This window comes from Takifugu rubripes, chromosome 19 (assembly GCF_901000725.2).
Source record: "Takifugu rubripes chromosome 19, fTakRub1.2, whole genome shotgun sequence".
NCBI classification, from domain to species: Eukaryota; Metazoa; Chordata; class Actinopteri; order Tetraodontiformes; family Tetraodontidae; genus Takifugu; species Takifugu rubripes.
Window position 1 is genome coordinate 16,409,345 of NC_042303.1, and position 22,394 is coordinate 16,431,738.

General features: G+C 47.0%; 4 protein-coding genes across 7 annotated transcripts; all 4 read left to right on the plus strand.

Annotated features, from left to right (window-relative positions):
- Positions 1 to 978: 978 nt before the first annotated feature.
- On the plus strand, positions 979 to 3,078 carry fmoda (fibromodulin a). Its single transcript, XM_029827238.1, has 5 exons — positions 979 to 1,391; positions 1,729 to 1,851; positions 1,914 to 2,054; positions 2,117 to 2,384; positions 2,486 to 3,078. The coding sequence occupies exons 1-5, from the start codon at positions 1,023 to 1,025 to the stop codon at positions 2,635 to 2,637; spliced, it is 1,053 nt and encodes a 350-aa protein (XP_029683098.1). The 5' UTR covers positions 979 to 1,022; the 3' UTR covers positions 2,638 to 3,078.
- Positions 3,079 to 3,871: 793 nt separating this feature from the next.
- slc6a14 (solute carrier family 6 member 14) lies at positions 3,872 to 7,800 on the plus strand. 3 transcript variants are annotated; one of them, XM_029827264.1, is made up of 15 exons: positions 3,879 to 4,018; positions 4,152 to 4,299; positions 4,385 to 4,516; positions 4,721 to 4,882; positions 4,964 to 5,060; positions 5,141 to 5,273; positions 5,537 to 5,677; positions 5,749 to 5,884; positions 5,969 to 6,061; positions 6,164 to 6,289; positions 6,392 to 6,510; positions 6,593 to 6,692; positions 6,765 to 6,874; positions 7,055 to 7,222; positions 7,292 to 7,800. In XM_029827264.1, the coding sequence occupies exons 1-15, from the start codon at positions 3,953 to 3,955 to the stop codon at positions 7,433 to 7,435; spliced, it is 1,875 nt and encodes a 624-aa protein (XP_029683124.1). In that variant the 5' UTR covers positions 3,879 to 3,952; the 3' UTR covers positions 7,436 to 7,800. The 3 variants fall into 3 exon arrangements, with proteins under 3 accessions (XP_029683123.1, XP_029683124.1, XP_029683122.1); XM_029827263.1 differs by having other exon boundaries at positions 3,872 to 4,018; positions 4,155 to 4,299; positions 4,721 to 5,060; XM_029827262.1 differs by having other exon boundaries at positions 4,721 to 5,060.
- A 162-nt stretch (positions 7,801 to 7,962) lies between these two features.
- LOC101075925 (sodium- and chloride-dependent neutral and basic amino acid transporter B(0+)-like) lies at positions 7,963 to 13,532 on the plus strand. Its single transcript, XM_029827266.1, has 15 exons — positions 7,963 to 8,479; positions 9,455 to 9,599; positions 9,675 to 9,806; positions 9,880 to 10,041; positions 10,129 to 10,243; positions 10,325 to 10,457; positions 10,584 to 10,724; positions 10,818 to 10,953; positions 11,790 to 11,882; positions 11,965 to 12,090; positions 12,161 to 12,279; positions 12,355 to 12,454; positions 12,628 to 12,737; positions 12,923 to 13,090; positions 13,181 to 13,532. The coding sequence occupies exons 1-15, from the start codon at positions 8,414 to 8,416 to the stop codon at positions 13,328 to 13,330; spliced, it is 1,896 nt and encodes a 631-aa protein (XP_029683126.1). The 5' UTR covers positions 7,963 to 8,413; the 3' UTR covers positions 13,331 to 13,532.
- A 3,286-nt stretch (positions 13,533 to 16,818) lies between these two features.
- Positions 16,819 to 22,217, plus strand: LOC101076149 (leucine-rich repeat neuronal protein 2-like). 2 transcript variants are annotated; one of them, XM_029827445.1, is made up of 3 exons: positions 16,819 to 17,039; positions 17,722 to 17,831; positions 19,022 to 22,217. In XM_029827445.1, exon 3 carries the CDS (start codon positions 19,329 to 19,331, stop codon positions 21,678 to 21,680), a length of 2,352 nt encoding a protein of 783 aa, XP_029683305.1. In that variant the 5' UTR covers positions 16,819 to 17,039; positions 17,722 to 17,831; positions 19,022 to 19,328; the 3' UTR covers positions 21,681 to 22,217. The 2 variants fall into 2 exon arrangements, with proteins under 2 accessions (XP_029683305.1, XP_029683304.1); XM_029827444.1 differs by lacking the exon at positions 17,722 to 17,831.
- The last annotated feature ends 177 nt before the right edge of the window (positions 22,218 to 22,394 follow it).

The window sequence follows — 22,394 nt, forward strand, 5'->3', positions numbered from 1 at the left end:
ACACAAAGCGGTGATTAAAGGACTGGAGAGGAGGGAGTGAAAAGGGCTCTGATGGAGCCGACCATGGAGGAAAGGTGCAGAGCAGGAAGAGGCCCAGGCAGACACCAAGAGAACAAAGTCACACATGTTTTCATTTAACCTCGTACAAGATGTGAAATAGTGAGGAATGAAGAAAGTTGGAAACAACCCAACCTCTATTTTAATGGATGAAGCTTTTCTTTCAGTCAAAAATACATTAAAGAGTTAATAAGAGTTAATAAACATAAGAGCAGCGCAGGGCTAAAACATCCTTTGTGATTGTTTTAACTGTCCAACAATAAGAAGAATGAACCAGGAGCAGATAGAGGGTGTACAATTAAGCAAAATATTGGCCCCAAACACAATCGGTACTGGTGTTGGTAGATCAAAGTCAGGCCTGAAATGGGGCGCAGGCAGGCAGATGAAGGGGTGGAAGGAGCCAACACGGAGGGAACATAAGAAGAGGTGGAGAAAGGGGGTGGCAGAGCAGAAAACAGAGCCCGGGGACAGAGCCCGGCTTTTTTTTTGCTGCTGGTTTTTGAGTCCAGTTCGCTGCTGAGCAGAGAGGACGGCCGGTCTGATCAGGTAGGTGTGTGAGAGGGATTCTGCTGTTGCTTCTACATATTTTACTCTTGTTTTCTAGAATTTCTCCAGTTTTGAGGCAGAAGCGTCGACAGTCACCAGGCTGGCGTTCACCGTGTTGTTTTCAGTATTTAATGCTTCCTGTCTGGATTCCCTGTGGATTAAGACCCCAAAGAATGCGCCGTTCTGCAGGCATTACATGTCCCGGCCGACTCACTGCAGATTCCAGGGGATTAATAGTCGTCCCCACTAAAACCTTTCCAAAAATGTTCTTTTGTTGTTTCTATTCTTTAATCACCCCCCAGATCTACGTGTGCGTTTCACTTATTACTCCACACAAAGCTTTTCTTTTCAAGACGTCTCTTTTCATCTTTTTACTGTTTTTGACATGTTCCTCCAGATAAAGCCGCAGATCTGCGACCATGACCACGCGCGTCGTCGCCTTCCTCCTGACCGCTCTTCTTCCGCTCTCTCTCGCCCACTTGAACGACCCGTTAGCTTGGCTCTACACCCGCAACACGCAGGGTAATGATCACGCCTCCCTGCAGGCAGATGCTGCCATCAGTGCCTGTCCAGATGTGTGTGACTGCCCCCCGACGTTTCCGGTGGCCATGTACTGTGATGGGCGGGGCCTGACAGCCGTTCCCTCCATCCCCTCCCACATCAAATACTTGTACCTCCAAAACAACGCCATCACGGCCCTGCCCGACTCGGCTCTGGTCAACGCAACCAGTCTGGTGTGGCTCATGCTGCACCACAACCAGCTGACCTCCGAGGCCATCGGAGCGAAGGTAAACAGATGTGGTCAGAGAGAATAAATAAATATTCGCTCCAAACTGTGATGTCACAGCTGTGATAATACGGTTATGTAAAATTGTCCTGTCATTGCATCGATATTTTACTAAATGAATATTAACTCGAGAAAATGCTCTAGAACGTTGGCTCGTGCTTTTACAAGCCCAGTTTTCTCATCAGCTGCAGCACATTTAACATCTTTTTCACATGAAAATCACTGTGGTCCACTCTTTAACCTTCAGTTCCTCATTGAACAACACACAGATTGTCACCTGTCCCTCTGCTGCTGCTCAGCCTGACCTTATTTTAGATCTTTCTGTGGGTTTTTTTTAGGCTTTTCTGAAGCTGGAGGCACTAGAACGTCTGTACCTCCAACACAACAGCCTGACCAGCATTCCTGCAAACCTCCCTCGCACCCTGAAGGACCTGAGAATGAACCACAACAAGATCGAAAAGGTAACGTTTGGCGGTTTTGGGCGGGTTCGAACCCTTTAAAATTATCTCCCCATCACTCACAGGTGGCGGTTGCAGACTTGGAAGGAATGGACCAACTCTCCCTCCTGTACCTCCATGACAACGCCATCACAGACATGGGAACCTCCCTGAAGGCCCTGAAATCCCTCATGGTGCTGGACATCAGCAGCAACCAGTTAACAAAGGTCATCATCCCTTTGCAAATATTCCATCCCTGTTCTGCTACCAACCTCCGGTGTCCCCGTAGGTCCCAGACTCCCTCCCTGAACAAGTGCACCAACTCTACATGGACCACAACTCCATCGACTCCCTCCCAGAGAGTTTCCTGACCAGTCTGACCCAGCTCCAGTATGTCAGGCTGGCGCACAACCAGCTCACTGACCAGGGCGTCCCCGCCAACACCTTCAACGTGTCCGGCCTGGTGGAGCTGGACCTGAGCTTCAACAGGCTGGAGAGAATCCCCACCGTGAGCACGTCCCTGCAGCACCTCTACCTGCAGGCCAACCGGATCAAAGGTACACACACCCCAACCATGGCGCCGCGTCATTGGTCTGTTGTTGACGGACCTACGACTGCTGCTGGTTGTATGCTAACGTCCTCTCCGCCCCCCCCCCAGAGTTCACTCTGGGAAGCTTCTGCGTCTTCACGGACGTCACCAACTTCTCCAGACTGCAAACGCTGCGGCTGGACGGCAACGAGATCGGTATGGAGGACATCCCTGCCGACTCGTCCCTCTGCCTGCGTTCGGCTTCCGCCATCGACGTTTGATTGGCGTTGTGACGCGTGGCGGCGGCGGCAACTCGTCTCATTGGTGCGAGATGTGGTTGGCTGGGAGACTTGTTTTGTTATAGCCGTCCTTATTTTGCAGTTTGCATTTGTTTTTCTTTACTAAATAGTTAAACACGCCACTAATCCTGTGTGTATTTGATACCTTGGCAGTTTTTATCTGCCTCTATCTACCTTTTTCTTTCTTTCCGTGCATGTCTTCCAGTGATGTGTGTGTGTGTTTTAAATAATAAGCTGCATGTTTTTGTAACTATCTGCATGATCGTCTCAACTTTCCACAATGAAACTGGTGTAAGAACCAAAGACCAGACTTCAGTTTTGTGGCCTTTGCCGTGAAGAAAATGTTGGTTTTCTGTCCGTGATCCTGTTTGTTCTTGTCATTGAATGATTTTTATGTAAAATAAATCGATACTGGGTTTTGAATTTGGCACCTGTTTCTTGTCAACAAACCACTTTTCCTTTGATACAGTTTCTGTTGAATGACACTGGTTCCGTGTGTTGAACAACCCATTGACCTGATTTAATGAATAAGCCATCTGACTGTTAAACAAGTGCGTGTTTGCTCAATGTGTTTGTTTGTGCTCAGGAATGTCAAAGTCACTCAGAGAATTTGACCTTTTGGAATCTGACCTGTTCTTTCACCAGCGTGTCAGAAACCAAAACCTCAAACCGCTGCAACGTCATTTTCCTAGCAAGATGATTCTGACATTGTGAAAATTCGAATTTCTGAGGAAAATGACATCATCTACACGTGGTTGTTATTGAGTGCTGTTATCTGTGGTTGCATCAGCAGATACCAGCGCAGCATGACAACGCCGATATGACTGTCACTCCCCATTTTACGCTGATCTCTCAATTATTAAAAACTATGAGTCTATTTTTACTCTCAGTTCATCAAATGAGTAATCCTCGTGACAATAAACTCACCCAGCATGCGTCAGAATATTAATATTAATCATAGATTAAGCCTGCCAGGCCCCCTGACAATGGAGCATTTTAGTGTAATAAAAGATTGAAGCATCCTGTGTTTGGACGCTACCGGCCAAAATTAGAGCTAACATCATCGCTCACAACAGCAGTTTATGAGAGTAAATGCTCTAATAGAGAGGGAGGTGTAAGGTCATTACCACACACACACACACACCCACACCCACTCACACACACTCTGAAGGAGGGTCCAGTTAAGTGATTGGACTGGAACACTCCTTTGTTTTGTGATGACTGAAGGGAGGGGGCTTTAAAGCCACCCTGCTTAGGTAAAAAGATTTCTTTCTCATTAGGGAGCAGGGAGACGGAGATGAAGGAAAACGGTTTAAAAAGTTTCAAGGATTTAGTTTTTGGGAATCCTGCGGTTGTGGAAGAAGTAAGATTCCCAATCTCATGTCCTTCACATTCACTGGAGAGTCGAACAAACATTGTTTTCCATATGAATATTGATTATAAATGACAGGATTGCGGGATTTAAGGTCCATCATCGCTCTGAATGCTTCGCTCAGCAGAACCCACATGTGGATGATGGTGATGAGAACACAGAACGTGGGAACTGGACCAGTAAGAAAGAGTACCTCCTCTCCACCATCGGTTATGCTGTCGGCTTGGGAAATATATGGAGATTCCCATATTTGGCCTACAAGAACGGAGGAGGTAAAGTTGTTAAATCCACCTTCCGTCTCATCTGGCTTTGATATGAGGATTGTTGATGTGCTGTTTATTTTGCTCATGAGGGCAGGTGCCTTCCTGATCCCTTACTTTGTGATGTTGGTGGTTACTGGAATACCTCTCTTCTTCCTGGAGAGCGCTTTCGGGCAATTTTGCAGCCAAGGTCCCATCAACATTTGGAGAGCAGTTCCAATCATGCAGGGTAGGTGTGAATTCATTCCGGTTTAGGGACAAGGAGAACAAGACGAACTGGTTGAGCAGCTGAATTTGGTTCGTCACTGATTTCACCTTTTATGACCTTTGTTTATTTGCTTTGAAGGTAGGAAGGAAAGTTTAGCAGCACTGATCATTTTAGTGCCGTTGGACCCATATTTGGGCCTTTTTTGACCCCTCTTATCCTCTCCAGGTGTCGGTGTTGGGATGGTGATGGTGACGTTAATAGTTTCCATTTACTATAACGTCATCGTCGCCTACAGCCTGTACTACATGTTCGCCTCCTTCCAGTTTCCTCTGCCGTGGTCCGCCTGCTTCAGCTGGGCTGACGCCAACTGCAGCACCACCCCCGCAGGTCTGATTGTGGTGATTTTAGAGCTTCGCCTCAGCTGTGAGACGATGTTTGAAACTTTTGTCTATTTCTTCGATCTTCCAGGGTCTTGTAATGAAACTGGTGTTTTGGGGGCCAACTGGACTCAGGAAAACCGCACATGTCCTTCATCCGTGCAGAGCCCGAGCGAGCAGTACTGGGAGTAAGAAACACACACTCGTGCAAATTAAACAAACACACACACAAACACACACACGCACACACTCGTGTTCTCATTTGCAGCCGGGTGGCTCTGCAGAGATCCTCTGGTCTGGATGAAACGGGACCGGTGGTCTGGCACTTGGCCCTCTGCCTGCTGCTCAGCTCCATCCTGGTCTGCGCATCACTCATCAAGGGTATCAAGTCATCTGGAAAAGTAAGTCAACATTGGTCAAAATGAGTGAATTTCTGGCTCTAAACTAAAGTTTGCATTGGAACATGTTTAAAGTTATTTAGGAAATTGACTGAATGTCAAAAAATTAGATTTAAGGAGCATTTATAATGATCAATACTATGTGTTAAGTATTAAAACTTCAAGATTCTCTAAACAAAATAGCTAAAATTCACCAGTGGTAAATGCCATAACTGGGCTGTTGAAAGAAAGTTCTCGTGTGTTCATTTGGGCTTTTGTCCCTGCAGGCTGTGTATTTCACAGCTACGTTTCCTTATGTGGTGATTCTGATCCTGCTGATCAGAGGCGCAACACTAGAGGGCGCCAGAGACGGCATAGAGTTCTACATTGGTTCCCAATCAAATCTGACTAAAGTGCTGGATGTACAGGTAACTGTGGAAAAGAAGGAACAAAATAATAACAGCACCACATTCACGCTGAGTTTGTGCTTATCATAAAGGTGTGGAAGGATGCAGCTACTCAGACCTTCTACTCTCTGTCTATCGGTTGGGGGGGAGTCATGACTCTTTCCTCCTACAGCAACTTCCACAACAACATGTTCAAGGATACTTTTGTGGTCACACTCACCAATGCTGGTAGGAGCACAGATATCTGAACGGGATCTAACATGATTCTGCAATTTTTCTACCCGTTAATGCCACGTTTGTTGCGTGTGACAGGTACCAGCGTGTTAGCGGGCTTCGCCATATTTTCCATACTAGGTCACATGGCCTATATCTACCAAATGCCTGTGGGAGAGGTGGTGAAGGAAGGTCAGACACGCCATGTAGATTAGCTCCTAATCAGAAGTCACACAGCCTGTGGGTTGGGTTGTCTAATTCCGTGGGTTTCTGTCCTCGTGTCTGTGTTTGCAGGATTTGGTTTAGCATTCATTGCGTATCCTGATGCTCTTTCCAAACTTCCCATTTCACCCCTGTGGTCCATTTTGTTCTTCTTTATGCTCTTGACTGTTGGGCTGGACTCCCAGTTCACAGGCATTGGTGAGCCCTTTATCTGTCCTCCATGCTGGTAGATATCAGACCGTTGCTCTTGTCATGGCTTCACCAAAATTATTATAATATTATTATCATTATCATCACTAGAGGTGCTCACCACCTGCCTGACTGATGCGTTCCCTAAATTCTTGTCAAACAAACGGAGTTTGGTGACTGTACCCACCTGCCTCATCCTCTACCTCCTGGGCCTCCCGTGTGTCTCCAGGGTACGTCTGGCTTGTCTTCTACCTACTCTTCCTCTGATGTGAGCCTCCTCACTCTCTGTGGTGTGTGCTTGTGTGTCAACAGGCAGGAATCTACTGGGTGACGCTCATGGACCAGTTTGTCGCCAGCTGGGTGCTGCTGTTTTTGACGCTCTTTGAGATCATCGGCGTCTGCTACATTTACGGTGAGCTTGACCTTCTGGAGACGGTTGCGCCCCGAGCTGCAGCGGTGACGGGCTCTCCTCGTGCCTTCGCAGGAGGAAACCGCTTCATTGAAGACATCGAAATGATGCTCGGAAAAAAGAGCTGCGGGTTCTGGCTGTGGTGGAGAGCTTGCTGGTTCTGCATCAGTCCGGGCATCATAGTGGTGGGTGCAACGCCAACCATAGGTGTCATGGGGTTCTGTGGAGAAGAACGGACTTTTCTTATGCTTGTGAACTTTTAAATATTCATCGTTTTATCCTGGGAGAAAAAAAATGCAGGTTCTAAATAACTGCCAGACTCTAAAACCTCTAAAAGTAGAGAGACACAAATGCCTTTGTCACAGGTGATCCTGGTCTGGTCTTTGATGACCTTCACCTCACCTTCCTATGGAGGGGTGCCGTTTCCATCCTGGGGCTTGGCTCTGGGCTGGTGCATGATAGCGTTTGTCCTCGTCTGGATCCCCGCCATCGCAGGCTGGAAACTGCTGAGAGCGGAGGGAAACCTCTGGAAGGTCTGAGGCTACCTTAAGGTGTGAATTCTGTGAACTGCGTGACAACGCGACTCTCTCTCATTCCCTCAGCGCCTGAAGACGTTGTGCTCTCCAGCTGAAGACTGGCATCCCTTCCTGGACGCCCATCGAGGAGAGCGTTACTCCAAAGAGAGCCGCCAAGCCCGAGGGGACGATACAGTCGATCCGAACGGGATCTCAAGCTCGTGGCTGTGATGGATGTTTACGCAGCCGGCAAATGCGCTGAAAGATAAAGTGACAAGAGCAGATTAATTCAAAGAAAATCACCTGGGGCGTATCAAAGCTGAAGAGCTAGAAAACCGCCTGTAGATGATTGTTAAGACGACACAAACACCATCGTGACAATAACAATTTATCACGATGATATCAGGTCCAACATTTTGATTAGACATAAATGCACTTATGTTATTTTCTGTAATCTTTGTTCTTTTTTTCCTCATTGTTCTTTTTCTGCTCTTGACTGTGGGGCTGGACTCCCAGTTCACAGGTATTGAATATTTATATTTTCGCTGTTTGATACTTGCGTATAAAAGATAATAAAGGATTTCTTTCTACGGAGACCCGGAGGCAGTGGAATCCGTCCAGGCTTCAACTGCGATGTGCTGATTTTAAAGTTTGAACGCAGTCAGGAAGGTCTGACAGCTGTCAGAGCAGCTCATCTTCATGGGGGTTATAAGGTCCACGTTGTTCTTAATGGTTTGTAGTGTCACAGGGTGTGCACAGGAAAGTCACATTTGAATTAGCCAAGCATGTGACTCCAATGCCTGAAGACATTAAATATTAAGAAAAACCTGCAGCAGTCCACCAATATTAAACTCAGCTTTATAAATGCCTTATAAATGCCTTATAATGTCTGATAGCTTAATAAATTAATAAATCTATATTTTAATTGTAATTGTAAAGAGTCATGCTGCTAGAAGGGCCAGAAAAAGGTTCCTAAACAAAAAATGTGCATGTACATGCACAGGTTTTCAGGAGTCAGGCTGTAAAAATGCATTTTATGGGCATCGTCGTGCACCGATTGGCTCTTCCCCTGAAGAGGTTCCTGGTCCAACGGAGGCGATTGGCTGATCTGAAGTGTAAATGCTGCGCTGTGGATTTGACAAACACACTCATTTAACTTGAGGACTCTTTGCTCAGACACTGTGATCACTGAACACGCTCTTCAGCGCCATGAAGCGCTTAAAAGAAATATGGATGAACAGCTCGAGCGAATCCAAGGACCGGATTGTGGATCAGGTCAGTGGGACATTTACGATGGGACGCTCAACCCCTTCATTCTTGAAGGCACTCATTTGAGGGTGTTTGCAACAGCTATTCTAATGAACTAATTAACATATAATGAAGATATGTGAAAAAAAATTCTGTTTCCATTGATGTGTCAGACTCCAGAGAGGTCTTTGGAAGCAGCGCTCGTGCACACTGTTATTAACGCATGTTAATGGTAATTACACGTGTTAATAACATGCAGATGGATGAATGCAGACAGCTGTTATCAATGAGTCTTAGGAGGGGTTGTTCAATAATTTAAAAAAAGAGTTGTTTGAATTATTTGGCAAATACGCCATTTAAACTGGTTTGGTCAGAATACGTGTATGTGTGTGCATGTGTGTGTGTGCATGTGTGTGTGTGCGTGTGTGCAAGGGAGAGAGAGAGAGATGTACTAGTTTTTATTTAATTTTTTCTCAATGTCTGAGTCTTCATGAGGCCTGTAAAACACTCACGTCTGAGTGTGATCGGAATGTTGATGGAATTCATCCTTTAACTTCTTTCTTCTAATTAAAAAGAGCCCATTTCATCTTCAAGAGACCACCTTCAGCATGTGTGACGCACGCTGTTCCCTTTGATTCTGTTCTTTGATCCTTCTATGGATCTTTTATTTTGTGAAGACTCGCTCTAATCTCCTGTGGTGCTGTTGCTCTCCCAGCGGGATTGTGGAAGGAAAACACGGATCAGTCGGGTCTGACGGCCTCGTTCCCTCACATCGATTCACTGTCACTACAGTCAAGTCTCTTCGATCTGCACAAAAAGCCCCTGAACATGTCCAACTGTCCAAATAGTCGATCAACAACATGGCTCCTGTGTCATAATTTTGTAATTGCACTGAAATTGAAGCTAAACATCTGCTCTTTAGTCCCATTTCATCCATGTACGCAGCCAAGTGAAGCCGTTGGGTAGTAAAAGCTGGGACTGGTTTGGATCTTTTCTGAACAGGAAACACACGGTGATAATGGCGACGCCACTCCACAGCGCCCTCATTGGTCCAACCGGGTAGAGTACATGCTCTCAATGGTCGGCTTTGCAATCGGGCTGGGAAACATCTGGAAATTCCCTTACATGGCCTACAATAACGGCGGAGGTAAGTGTTTCCAACGCTGAGAAATGTTTGGATACGGCAGGTTTCGGGAAAACATGCTTTTATTCCTGTGAGCAGGTGTTTTTCTCATTCCCTATTTCCTGATGTTGGTTTTTTGTGGAATTCCTTTATTTGCGTTGGAAACGGCCGTTGGGCAGTTTTGCAGCCAGGGCTCCATTAACGTGTGGAGAGCTGTGCCGATAATGCAGGGTAAGAAACAAACACAACCGACATTTTCCGCATCACAATCTTAAAGCTCCTTCGCCTAACTCTTATTCCCCAGGCGTGGGCTTCTCTATGGTCATGGCGGCCGCGCTGGTGACAGTTTACTATGGCGTCATCATCGCCTACAGCCTGTACTACATGTTCGCCTCCTTCCAGTTTCCTCTGCCGTGGTCCGCCTGCTTCAGCTGGGCTGACGCCAACTGCAGCACCACCCCCGCAGGTGCTTTCACACTCACGAGTCCGCGGCATCGAGCGTCCACGTTAAGGCCGACCCTTCATGCATGCCGTCTGGTTGTTGTGTTTCCAGTGTCTTGCAATGTCAGTGGTGTTTTGGTGGCCAACTGGACGCAGGAGAACCGCACTTGTCCTTCCGCCGACATGATAACGGTTCCAGTGCAGAGCCCCAGCGAGCAGTACTGGGAGTAAGAGTCACACACTGGGACAAATGCTGGCACACACACTCACACACAAGCAGGTGTTTTCAGATGTGTTCTCTGTCTCAGCCGTGTGGCGCTGCAGAGATCCTCTGGTCTGGATGACACCGGACCGGTGGTCTGGCACTTGGCCCTCTGTCTGCTGCTCAGCTCCATCCTGGTTGCTGTAATCCTCACCAGAGGCATCAAGTCATCGGGCAAAGTAAGAGGCTTTACACCAAACACACTCCGTTTAAAATGCTGCATAACACACTGAGCGTTTCTACATCTTTGTTCCATTATGGTGTTTCACAGTCTGGGAATAAGTGTGTGTTTATCTCCTCTCCAGGCTGTGTATTTTACAGCCACGTTTCCCTATGTGGTGATTCTGATCCTGCTGGTCAGGGGTGTAACGCTAGAGGGCGCCAGAGATGGGATAGAATTCTTCATTGGCTCCAAATCTAACTGGACTAAACTGGCGGAGGGAAAAGTATGGGAAAATGACACAATAAGGAGAAACGAGGCAGACTTAGTCACTACATGATCAAAACGGTGTCTGTGTAACCCATGCTGTGCGTTTTAGGTCTGGAATGATGCAGCAGCTCTGACTTTTTTCACCTTATCAGTTGGCATGGGCGGAATTTTCACGATCTCTTCCTACAGCGACTTCCACACCAACGTATTCCTGTACTCAGTTATGATGATCTTCATTAGTTACGGTAGGACCAAGTCACCTTCACAAATCACAGAATTGAATGATCGTCAGAGTAAAAAGTATGGCTAAAAATGGTTGACAATAAGTGAAGCTTCACTATCTGAAGTGGGGTGAAAACTAATACAATTTTCTGGAAACAAGCCTGTAGATCCACTGTTGGATCCACTGTTGTAGATCCACTCTTCCATCAATCAACAATTTCACGGTCACCATATCCTGGTGTGCAAACTGCAGCTTCATCCCGAAGTCAAATATTATCATACCAGATGAAGTTTTCTTCCCTGTGTCATCGTGAAGACATTGAAGCGACAACTGATAGAAAACTTTAGACAAAAGGTTGTTTTGTTTTTTGTGCTGGAGCAGAATATCATATATTGTTTTTCAAAGAGCGCTAAAACAAAAAGGCGTTCAAGCCCTTTAAGATATTGTCGGAGTTCCAGGGCTGAACTGTCCTTAAAGTGACTGAAAGCTCTAGGAAGACTATATATTTATTCAGCTCTAGGAAGACTATATATTTATTTAGCTCTAGGAAGACTATATATCTATTTTGCTCTCTTCTTTGAGTGAATAAAAATCCCGTCTTCCGTGTGTGCAGACAAGGGCGATGCAGTGCGTGTATTTGGCCACTAGAGGGAACTAAAACGCATTAATACAAGCTTTGGCAGAGCAGTGACTTAATTTCATTGTTTCCAGTGGAAATAATTGCAGCGATCTCTCACATTCAAGAGAAGAATTCCCTTTGTCCTTTGTTCAGAGATCTGTCATATGTATTTATGTTGCTAAATCCAGTATATGTTTTTTGTGGTTTCCTGTAATCTGCCTGTTTTCCTCTCCCCACAGGGACCAGTGTGTTGGCGGGCATAGCCATCTTTTCAATTCTAGGTCACATGGCTCACATCTACAGAAAGCCTATTGGAGAAGTGGTGAAGGAAGGTCAGGTTAACACCGAAGCCATTTCTTGGAAAAGAAAGCCTCATATAATAACCTTGCGTCACGTTTTCTCGTCTTTCTGCAGGGTTCGGCCTCGCTTTTATTGCATATCCAGAGGCTTTAACCCAGCTGCCCATTTCCCCTTTATGGTGCGTCCTGTTTTTTTTCATGCTTTTCATCATTGGCGTGGACTCTCAGTTCACTCTCATAGGTGAGACCCATCTCTCCCTTCTCGTAACCGCTCTACCTCCTCGGCTCACTCTTCCTCTTCTGCTCTGTAGAAGTGATCATCACCTGCATTTGTGATTCCTTCCCCGAAGTGGCTAAAACCAGACGTCACTTCATCGCCTTCACCATCTGTGCTGTAATCTTCCTGCTGGCGCTGCCGTGCACCACACAGGTGCGTCACTTCCTGTCTGACTCTTGAGTCACAACATGATGACTGACAGTATGACTCTGTGTGTCTGTGTGATAGGCAGGAATATATTGGATAACTCTAATAGACACATTTTCTTCCAACTGGGTGCTCCTCATCTTGGCTCTGGCAGAGGTCATCGGCTTCATCTATATATACGGTACATGCAACAAGCTGGTCTTTCTGTGAAATCAATCCTAACGTGCGCGTGCTTTACCGTCTTTGGTTAACTCACCTGTGCTTAAGGCTTCCGATGAGATGCAAAATGGGGAATCTTTTGTTCTGTCTCCGGGAATTTTGTCCATTTTTCCATGTTTCCCTGTTGCACTGCAGGGGGGAAGCATTTTATAGAAGATGTTGAGATGATGGTTGGGAGCAAGAACTATATCTTCTGGTTGTGGTGGAAAGCATGCTGGTATCTCTTCAGTCCCGTCATTATTGTGGTGAGTGCAGCCTCACATCAGGTTGGCGATTTTCTTTTTTTTAAAAAAAAAAACCTTAAATACCATCATTAGATAGTCGATTACATTATATTTGAGTTTCTAAAATCTGCAAGGAAGAAAGTAGCATAGCATCGTACCTAATATCTATCACATATGGTAAATGTTGCATCCTTGGTTTTGTCCAGGTGATCCTGCTCTGGTCCATAGTAAAATCTGCGCCCCCCACCTATGGAACGGTGCCCTTTCCAGCGTGGGGCCTGGCTTTGGGCTGGTGTATGGTGGCAGTGGTCCTCGTCTGGATCCCCGCCGTGGCTGCATACAAGCTGACACGAGAGGAAGGAACCTTCTGGAAGGTGGGTGTGATGCCTGTCACAGCATATGGAGCCTTTTATTGATGTCTGGTGGATCCATTTGTGTCGCTAACGTTGCCGCTCTTTCTGCAGCGATTGAAAACACTTTGCTCTCCCAGCGAGAAATGGCACCCCTACCTAGATGTTGACCGAGGAGAACGTTACTCAGCAGAACGTTGCAGCAGAAGAAGAGCAGAGGCCACAAACAATGAGCAAATGTTAAAAAAAACAACCAGCAAGTAAGATCAAGGAAATGGACATTGCACTAGAAAAGGACTGCTAGTTAATACCTCGACAGTGGTATTAAGACTGTGTCTTTCGTGGCATTATTGTCATCAAGATTGGCGCTTGTGTGAAAAACTGGTGTCTAAAATCAGGATTTTAGTTTCCAGTGCGTCAGCTTGGGCACCGCCTAGTGGTGAGAATACAGAATACCCTGAAGCATTTGATGACCATGTTGTGTTGAGCGATTATTTAAAGATTATTTCGTTATTTTTCAACATAAAATGCATACGCAATCACATCTGTTTAGATTGATTTTGTTTTTTAGGGAATATTTGATCCGAATGAAAATGTAATTAAGGTAATCTACAGCGCAGCGCTTATCTGCAGTTCCAGATTCAACCACCAGAGGGAGACAACAACCCATACACAGTTATTTCAGTCTAACAGTGGCTCAGAAGACGTAACAACTTATTTAAGGATTAAATAATACTTCCTCTGCTGACGTAACCTGCTGTTTAAAAGGTTTTTTTGCTGAATGAAGGTATTTTTAAAGACCGTGCTATAGACCTGTTGATGCATACACACGCGTGCGTGCAAACGCAGTGATTTAACATGTGCCAGATAGAGACGATGATTAAAGTGCATCCATCTGCTGCTGCTGCTGCACCGACAAGTGACGCAATTACAATGCATTTATGTCTATTTTCAGTGGTTCAGCTGCGGGGGAGCAGGTGTGATTAAGTTGTACAATTAAGCGTGGCTTCTTTACAGACTGTGCGAGTTGCCTGATCCTTGGATTCCCCCCACCCCCCACCCCCTCACTCAAATAAATCAAATTAAATTTAAACAAAACGTGGTTATTGTGCAGGATGTGAGCACCACATAGTGCGATTATTTCCCTCCGCTTCCTCCTCCTCCTCCTCCCTCAACCGCATCTCTCCCTCTAACGACAGGATGCTCAACAGCCCCACCGCGATTACATACTGCTGTTCTTGTCACCATGGCAGCAAATTCTCAGTCATTTTTTTTTATTCTTGGCCACATTTCTGTGTGTGCGCTCGCACCATATACCCTCGCATACACATTTAGCCGTGATGTGGGAGGGTTGTCCTTGAGAAGTCCCTTGGCCAGCTGAAGAGCAGTCCACCTGTGAACAGAATTCAAATGGTGCAGCAGAGAAGGGACACTATGCAGGCATTAGCATACTGCACTCCCGACATGATTCAACTGTTCTGCTGTTTATGCCACTGTGACTGTGTGTTTCTGTGTGTGCGTTCTTTGTCCTATAGGTGAACCTCACACTGTTGATGTTGCGCCGTGTGGATCTTTTCGGCTCCTGTTCCGATGAGTGTCAGAGTGGGTTCGGGGTTTTCTAACACTGACACCAAAATCGATGAAAACGCACTTTCATTCGGCCCGTGTTGCTGCAGCGAAACTGTTAAAACTCAAACACATCATCTTCTTTTCTCTAAACCATCATAAATGTTAAAAAAAAACAATCAGTGCACCAACAAAGGTTGAGCTTCTGCTCTTCCAAGGCAGCCGACACTGAAAGCCCATATTAACAGAGAGAAAAAGAGGGAGGTGAGACAGAAAGGGAACCGAGTGAGGAGAGATGAAAGATAGGCAGAGCTGATTTTCTTTCTCCAATAAAAGCGACAACCCCCGGTGTTGCTATGGTGACCTCTTCTCTTTCTTTCTTTCACTGAGCTACCACTTATCCTTGCTGCCTTTCAGTCAGTCTGTGTATGTACGCGTGTGTGTATGATGATGATGATGATTATGGCTCCCGAATGAGGACATGAATATAGCAAATGAAGAGGAAAGCCATTAGGCAACTCGCTAGAACTTTAAAAGAACAGCAGCGTTTCCCGGGTACAGAGGACGCGTAGAGAGTTAACAGGGTGGCCAAACTGACAGAAGTTAACAAGAGAAAAGTCAGTGAAAATGCTGCTAAACTGGCAGAAATATGCGCCACAAACAGAGCAGCTGGAGGCAAAAGACAGAGAAACTTCAGTTACTGGAGACAAAACTGGAATTGGAAGCACAAAAAAGGCAGCAGCAGGCAGGAAAATGGAGCGAGAAGCCTCCAACATGAACGCGTCCGCACTTTGACTCTCTCATGTTTGACTCTGGATAAATGGCCAGCAGGGGAGACCCAGTCTGACCAGTTTATTCCACTGCCTGCATCAGCTTACTGCTGCATCAGAGAGCAGAGTCCCACCGTCCCCGTGTCACAGCACCGTTGGGCTGTACGAGGCTTAAATCTGCAAACAAGGCTGGAAATATTTAGTGAGAGCAGACTGCACAGCCTGGGCTGAATTACACCACTTTCGTAGATCACAGAGCTCATCAAACATGCTGCAAAATTCTGAGGATTCGCCAACTGACGCGGTTGCTATGGCGCACGAAACTCCAATCATTTCACAGCAAATCCCAACAGGAACACTTTGTTTCTTTGAGATGACTTAGCATTTCTTCCTTTTTAATTACCAACACTGGTTCTTTGATGGGAAAAGCTGTTAAACACACGTCCTCATGTGAAAAGATCAGAAAGAAGTGGGACTTTCAGCAAACACTGATTTAAGGAGCCGCTAACCAACAGTTCTGACTGCACTTGTTTTATTCTGGGCTTTGGTTTAAGATTAATGGACATTTACTCAACTCAGGTTCGTGACTCATGCACGCTGCTGCTTCACTGCAGGAGTACCAGCATCACCATTAGCAGAGTGTCTCCTTTATTAATTAAGTTCCTTTAAATTCCTCTTTTCGGTTCGTTGGTCAGCAGGGAAGCGAAGACAAGCATTTCTGTCTAGTGCTAGATTAATTCTTTAGGGGTTTTTTTTCCTGCTCGGAGAAACATCTGCAGCCGTTCCGCATATGAAGGCTGATCAGAGCGACGTTGCACGTGTTATTTTAATGCTTTAGTTGTAATTTTAAATGAAATCATGTTGAAAGGTTTATTATGCTGGATTGTGAGAAGGGTCTCCATTAGGTAATAAGAGGCCTTATTTCTATTTGCCTCTTTTATTAATATAAAAGACATCCCGAACATCCCATTCCTGGAAGAAAAGCAAGTTAGACAAACAGTTACGTGTCTTTGTTTTCAAGCTGTTTTAATATTTGATTAAACATAAAAAAAAGTCATTGTACTCTTTAAACTCCTGACTGCACCACAGCCTTAAGCATTCTGGCTCTAATCCTTTTCAAACTCGGGCACATCCTGATTTTTCTGGTACTATTTCACACCCAGCGTGCTTCCTTTTGCATCCTACAATGACCTGACAGTATAAGCAGGTTTCTGATCCACAGGAAAAAGGCGCAAAGATAAAAATGCAGCTCAAGCCAAAGAGAGTTTATGATCTGGAAAAGTGTCACCGATGTAAGTGATTTTCCTTTGTGAGGCGCGTCAGTGGGTGAGGAGGAGAGATGAGAGGGACAGAAGCTCCACTGCAGAGCACACCTCATCTCCATTTTAGCTGGAAGGAGGGAGATGAGAAGAGAGGGAGAGAGAGGGAGAGAGAGAGAGAGAGACGGTATGTGCAGATTTTCTCTTCAGCTCACAGAGAGGAGAGCGCCAGTGAAGCGATATTTCAGGAATGTCAAGAGCTCCACTGGCAAGCAGACATCCCATCACTGAAGGACCAGGAGAAGGAGAACGGCGGCACAGGCAGACGAGGAGGAGGAGGAGAGGGGAGCGAAGGATGTAGCAGCTGATCCAGTTGTGGTGAGAAAACCCTGGACATGTTGATGAGGTTTTGTTTCTGGGCAAACATGCCGTTACTTGTGCACACACGCGTCCGCATCTGTTCTGTTCCTGCATATCTGCATGCTGCAGTTAAATCATTTATGTTATGTGGATCTATATCACTCAGCTCTCCTCTGCCCCCCCCCCCCCCCCCCCCCCCCTCCCACCCTGTTGCAACAAAAACACACCTTATGAAATGGACCATGTCAGTAACACATGTACTCCTCTTCCATCCCTCCTCTCCCTCTCTTTCTCTCTCTCTCTCCATCGTTTCATCCTCCACATCCTCATCCTAAAATGTCTCCTCTCTTTCCTGGATAGTTAAAGGGCTGCAAACCTTCAGAGTTCTGCCTTTTATCTGACGTCTTTCGTGGTGATTCTTGTTCCACACGTGATTTCTTAAATCCTGACAAACGCTCGAAACAAAGGAGAATTAGCAGTGTCATCAATCCTACAGTAAAAGCGAAAACGTCAGTTCGTAAAAAGGAGACGAGAGAGCCGACGCTTGTTTCTGGTTCTTAAGCCTCTAATTAGGCAGCATTAATCGGGAATGAAGTGAGACGCTCGCATCATCGACAAACCGTCAAGAAAGCCAAAGCAAAGCTAATCAATGCTGTATAATTACGCTGCCTGGTGTCTGAGCAATCTGGAACTGCTTCAGACGTCAGCTTCAGAACATCTCAGGATCAGAAGTTGGAGAAGTTTGGAGCCGAGATGAGTCGAGTGCTGCTGTGAAGGAGGAAGAGGTTAAAAACAAGCCGGAGTTTTATGGTGAGATGAGCTCGCATCAGACATCAACAGCTGGTAGAAATGCAGTTTATCCTCTTCACTTTAAGGCATTTGTGCAGAATAACACCGGTCATGATGTTTCCTCCCAGTTCTCTGAGCGATTCTGCGCAGTAAACTAAAATCCTAGGAATCTAGATCAAAGGTCTCTGTTGAGGTTCGTGTATTAAAGCAGAAATCACGATCACTTTTCATGAACTACAAGAATCATAGGCACAGAGACAAACACCAACATACAGACAACATACAGCTCGTCTAAATGATCTATAGGTGTCTGAGTGCAAATATCTGCGCGCTCTTTTCTTCCTGTTTGAAAAGACTGGGCCATCTTGGCTCCACACAAAGGCAAAATTCTTCTATAGCTGCATATGTGGAAGGAGTGTGCGAGTGACGTCTGGCACTTCTGCAGAAAAGGGAGCTGCCGTTATGGGATGTGCGAGCTGCCACAGATGCTTCAGAGGCCACAGGTTTTTGTTCCCCCTCGTTCGATATCGCATCATCATTCATTTGGACCCAAAACTCGATTCCTAAGCAAACCTCAAAACATTGAGGACCGAGTAAGTCTGGGAGATTTGTTTCCATGGCAACTGTGCAGTAAGCCTGGCACTGCTTGTGAGCAAATACCAGTGTCACATAATAGAACTCGGATCCAACAAATTGTTTTATTCTTTCCCGTGTGCGAGAAAACTGTTGCATGTAACTCTGTCAGTTCCAGGGCTGAATTTAATTTATATATAACGTCTCAGTTCAGCTGTAAAACCCGGAAAAGTTATTACATCCAGAACGTGAGCAAACGTCTTTTATTTTTGTCAGGGATCCGTGGGCACGCGAGACAAAAGTGGTGCCTGAATGTTGACAGAGCGAATGAATAAATGGCAAAATTACCAGACAAAGGGTGAAGAGGACGGTGAGCACTTCCAGGACTAATGGTGTAAAAGACCAACAGGGAACGGAGCAGAACGCTCCGACACGCGCTGAATGAGAAGCACGGGCATGAAATATTTAGGAGCTTCATGATTTCATCACTCCTCGCTTATTCTTCTCTGGGCTGAGAGAACAGATAACATCAAAGTAGTCACATTTCTACAACTGAATGTTCTTTTTTTCCCCAACCTTTTCCTTCAGTTATCACATTTTTTCTATATTCTATTCATTTTTCCTCTCTCTTCTCTCAGTGAGGAAAACAGTGAGCTGCCATGCTGCGACCCACGAGTCCCGCACCCGTGACCAGGACGAGCTGAGAAGGTCGCCCTCGCCGCCCGCCGAATCTTTGACCAGGAGGGAAACTCAGTCTGTTCTTTACATCAGAAGCATTTGTCAGAAACGCGACCACTGAAGGATGAGACCGATCCGGCTGCACAACCGTTTACTGCCCGCACACACACCTTGAAAGTGTTACCAGAGCACACACACACTCTGGATGATTCATCCCGCGCCTTTCTAACAGACACATTCTGACCTTGATCGCCGCCGCCGAGGATTATGAGGCCAGCATTCATGTTTTCACACTGTCTCCTGTGTCTCTTTGTGGGTGTGTGTGTACCAGCTGTGGTGCGCTCGCTGCCTCATTCGCTGCCGTGGCATGTGCTCTGCCCGTCACGGTGTGTGTGTCAGATCAAACCGTGGTTCTCCTTTGACTCCGTCTACCATGAAGCCCCCACTGTGGACTGCAACGACCTGCTGCTGAGCCGGCTCCCGTCACCTATACCCGTAACCACACACACCCTCCGCCTGCAGAGCAACCTGCTGTCCGAGCTCGACGCCACGGTCCTGCACGGGCTCCCCAACCTCACCGACCTCGACCTTTCCCAGAACCGCTTCAGCCACGCCAGATCAGTAACCCAGAATTGCTCCTTACCTGCTCTGCTCTCCCTCCACCTGGAGGAGAATCATCTCAGTCACCTCCCCGACGCCTCCTTCTCCTCGCTGCCGAATTTGCAGGAACTGTTTCTCAACCACAATAATTTACGCTCAATAGCACCCGGAGCGTTCATGGGTCTCGACTCTCTGCTGCGCCTGCATATCAACAACAACAGACTCTCCACGGTTGACCCTCAATGGTTCAGGGCATTGCCTCACTTAGAGGTTCTCATGCTGGGAGGAAACCCCGTAGAGGTCCTACCAGAGCGAGGCTTCTCGACTCTTAAATCCCTCCGGAGCCTTGTCCTCGGTGGTATGGGTCTAAGAAGCTTGGCAGAAAACGCGCTGGATGGGTTGGAAAGTTTAGAGAGTCTGTCCTTCTACGAGAACCTTCTAACGACAGTTCCCACTCAGGCCCTCAGGACGGTTTCGGGACTAAAGTTTCTCGACCTTAACAAGAACCGCATCAAACTAATCAAGACCGGAGACTTCCAAGACATGATCCATCTCAAAGAGCTCGGTCTGAACAACATGGAGGAGCTGGTGTCGATTGAGAGGGCTGCCCTGGATAACCTCCCAGAGCTCACCAAGCTGGAGATCACGAACAACCCACGCTTGTCCTACATACACCCAGAGGCTTTCCTGCAGCTGAGTAGGCTGGAGAGTCTGATGCTCAACTCCAACTCACTGATCGCTCTGCACCAGCACACCATGCTCACCCTGCCAAGCCTCCAGGAGGTGAGCTTACACTCCAACCCACTGCGATGCGACTGCCTGTTCCGTTGGGCTCCCGACGAGGTCTCTCACCTCCGCAGAGAAGATTCGCGGACGAACCCTCCGGCGCCTCGGACGGTGCGTTTGATTCAGCCTCAGGCTACGCTGTGCTCTGAGCCTCCAGAGCTCAGAGGACGCAGGGTGAGGGAGGTAGCCCCCAGAGAGATGTCGGCGTCATGCCTCCCCGTCATCCCACCTGGCTACCTTCCCTTCTACGTTAAGGTGAGAGAAGGTGGGAAACTGCTGCTGCACTGCAGAGCTCTTGCAGAACCTCAACCAAACATCTACTGGGTGACTCCTTCTGGAATCAGAGTTGGTCCTACCCCTGTACACGCATCAAACGATGGACCGCCTCCGGCTCCGTGCCGCAACCTGGCAACCTTGGAGGGATTCGATCAGACGTCCACCTCCAGGAACACTCCAGATCAGACTCCGTGTGCCCGGTCCAAACAGTATCAAGTGATGCCTGAGGGAACTCTGGAGGTGAATAACATCACCCTCAGTGAGGCAGGATTGTACACCTGCATAGCCGAGAATGCCCTGGGAGCAGACACACGCAGCGTTACCGTGGGCGTGCACGGTAGAGACAGAAAGGGAAAGAGGGGGGTGGCTGCTGGCACGAAGAAAGATCCATTACTGAAGATGGGCGCCAGGATGGAGGTGAGGGAGGCGGGGCCACACTACGCCGTGTTGTCGTGGCAGAGCAGGAACAACCTGCCGTCGACGCGCCTCTCCTGGCAAGCCATGTACTCAGACTCACACAAACCCACCTACATGACTCGCATCCTGGCCGGCACGCAGAGCTTCAACCTGACCCACCTGCAGGCAAAGACCTTTTACCGCGTGTGTCTACATTTGGGGACTGGCGAGGGGTCCAAGCGGGCCAGCAGGAGATCGAGAGAGACCAGAAAGACCGAATGTGTCTCATTCAGGACAAAGGAGGCGCCGGACCCTCCGACCAGCCTGCACCTGAGTCCCGAGCTGACCTCCACAGCGGTGACCCTCCTGCTCCTCGCGCTCATACTGCTGCTGCTGGCGACCCAGGGCTGGGACGCCGATCCCGGGGAAAGGAGGCGCCACAGCGCCCTCCTCCAGGGAACAACACATCCCAAATCAATGATCCTGAATCAGTTTTCAAATGAGAGCGACAAAGATCAGCCAAAGCAGAGTGAGAAACTGCTCCTACATATGGACTGCTGAAATATTGGTACACTTCAATAAAAGAACCCATCACCCCCAACTCAACACACACACACACACACACACACACACAGAAGAGTGGAGTCATATCTCAGTGCAGTGGTGTGTAGAAAGAGATTTGTATTTATTTTCTATAACGTATATATTGACATTGGTATGTGTTGCGTTGTGATGTAAAGAATGCCTAAAGCCTATCCAGGGAATGAAAACTGGACAATCATGTGTGAGCGGCTCTGGGAGGAAAAACGCTGAACTGAAACTAAAGAGAAAAGCGACGGCTACTGAACTCCAGGACGCTCATATTTCCTCTCTATATGTTTCTGAGACCGAACGTTTTCCACGCTGATAAAGTCTGAACGCAATCGCTGCATTGATGTGAACAACCTTTTTGCTTAGCTTCTAGTGCCCCCCCCCCCCGCGCAGAACACGTGCAGTATTCTTACCCCGTCTAACATCCTCTTTCAGTGCGAGTGACCTAAAAGTGATTGTGTTAAATTCTATTTTGAGCTATTATACAATAAAGTTTAATTTCCACAGTTTCTCTCTTCAGACCCGTTTTCTCAACTTTGTAGCGTAAATGAAAAAAAATAAAATGAAAAGAATCCAGTGATGCACAGCTGGAAGCACAGAACGGCTGAGCTTACTTCAGCAGAATTCTTTAGATTTTCTCCAAGAAGACGATGGTAACAACATCCCAGCAGACTGAGAAGTGAA

Coding starts and splice junctions, on each gene's coding strand:
- fmoda (XM_029827238.1), top strand. CDS start 1,023: ATGACCACGCGCGTCGTCGCCTTCCTCCTGACCGCTCTTCTTCCGCTC. Junction 1,392..1,728: donor CCGAGGCCATCGGAGCGAAG/GTAAACAGATGT, acceptor GGTTTTTTTTAG/GCTTTTCTGAAGCTGGAGGC. Junction 2,385..2,485: donor GCAGGCCAACCGGATCAAAG/GTACACACACCC, acceptor CCCCCCCCCCAG/AGTTCACTCTGGGAAGCTTC.
- LOC101075925 (XM_029827266.1), top strand. CDS start 8,414: ATGAAGCGCTTAAAAGAAATATGGATGAACAGCTCGAGCGAATCCAAG. Junction 10,954..11,789: donor GATGATCTTCATTAGTTACG/GTAGGACCAAGT, acceptor CTCTCCCCACAG/GGACCAGTGTGTTGGCGGGC. Junction 12,455..12,627: donor CGGCTTCATCTATATATACG/GTACATGCAACA, acceptor GTTGCACTGCAG/GGGGGAAGCATTTTATAGAA.
- slc6a14 (XM_029827262.1), top strand. CDS start 3,953: ATGAAGGAAAACGGTTTAAAAAGTTTCAAGGATTTAGTTTTTGGGAAT. Junction 6,290..6,391: donor CTCCCAGTTCACAGGCATTG/GTGAGCCCTTTA, acceptor TATCATCACTAG/AGGTGCTCACCACCTGCCTG. Junction 6,511..6,592: donor GCCTCCCGTGTGTCTCCAGG/GTACGTCTGGCT, acceptor GTGTGTCAACAG/GCAGGAATCTACTGGGTGAC.
- LOC101076149 (XM_029827445.1), top strand. CDS start 19,329: ATGAGGCCAGCATTCATGTTTTCACACTGTCTCCTGTGTCTCTTTGTG.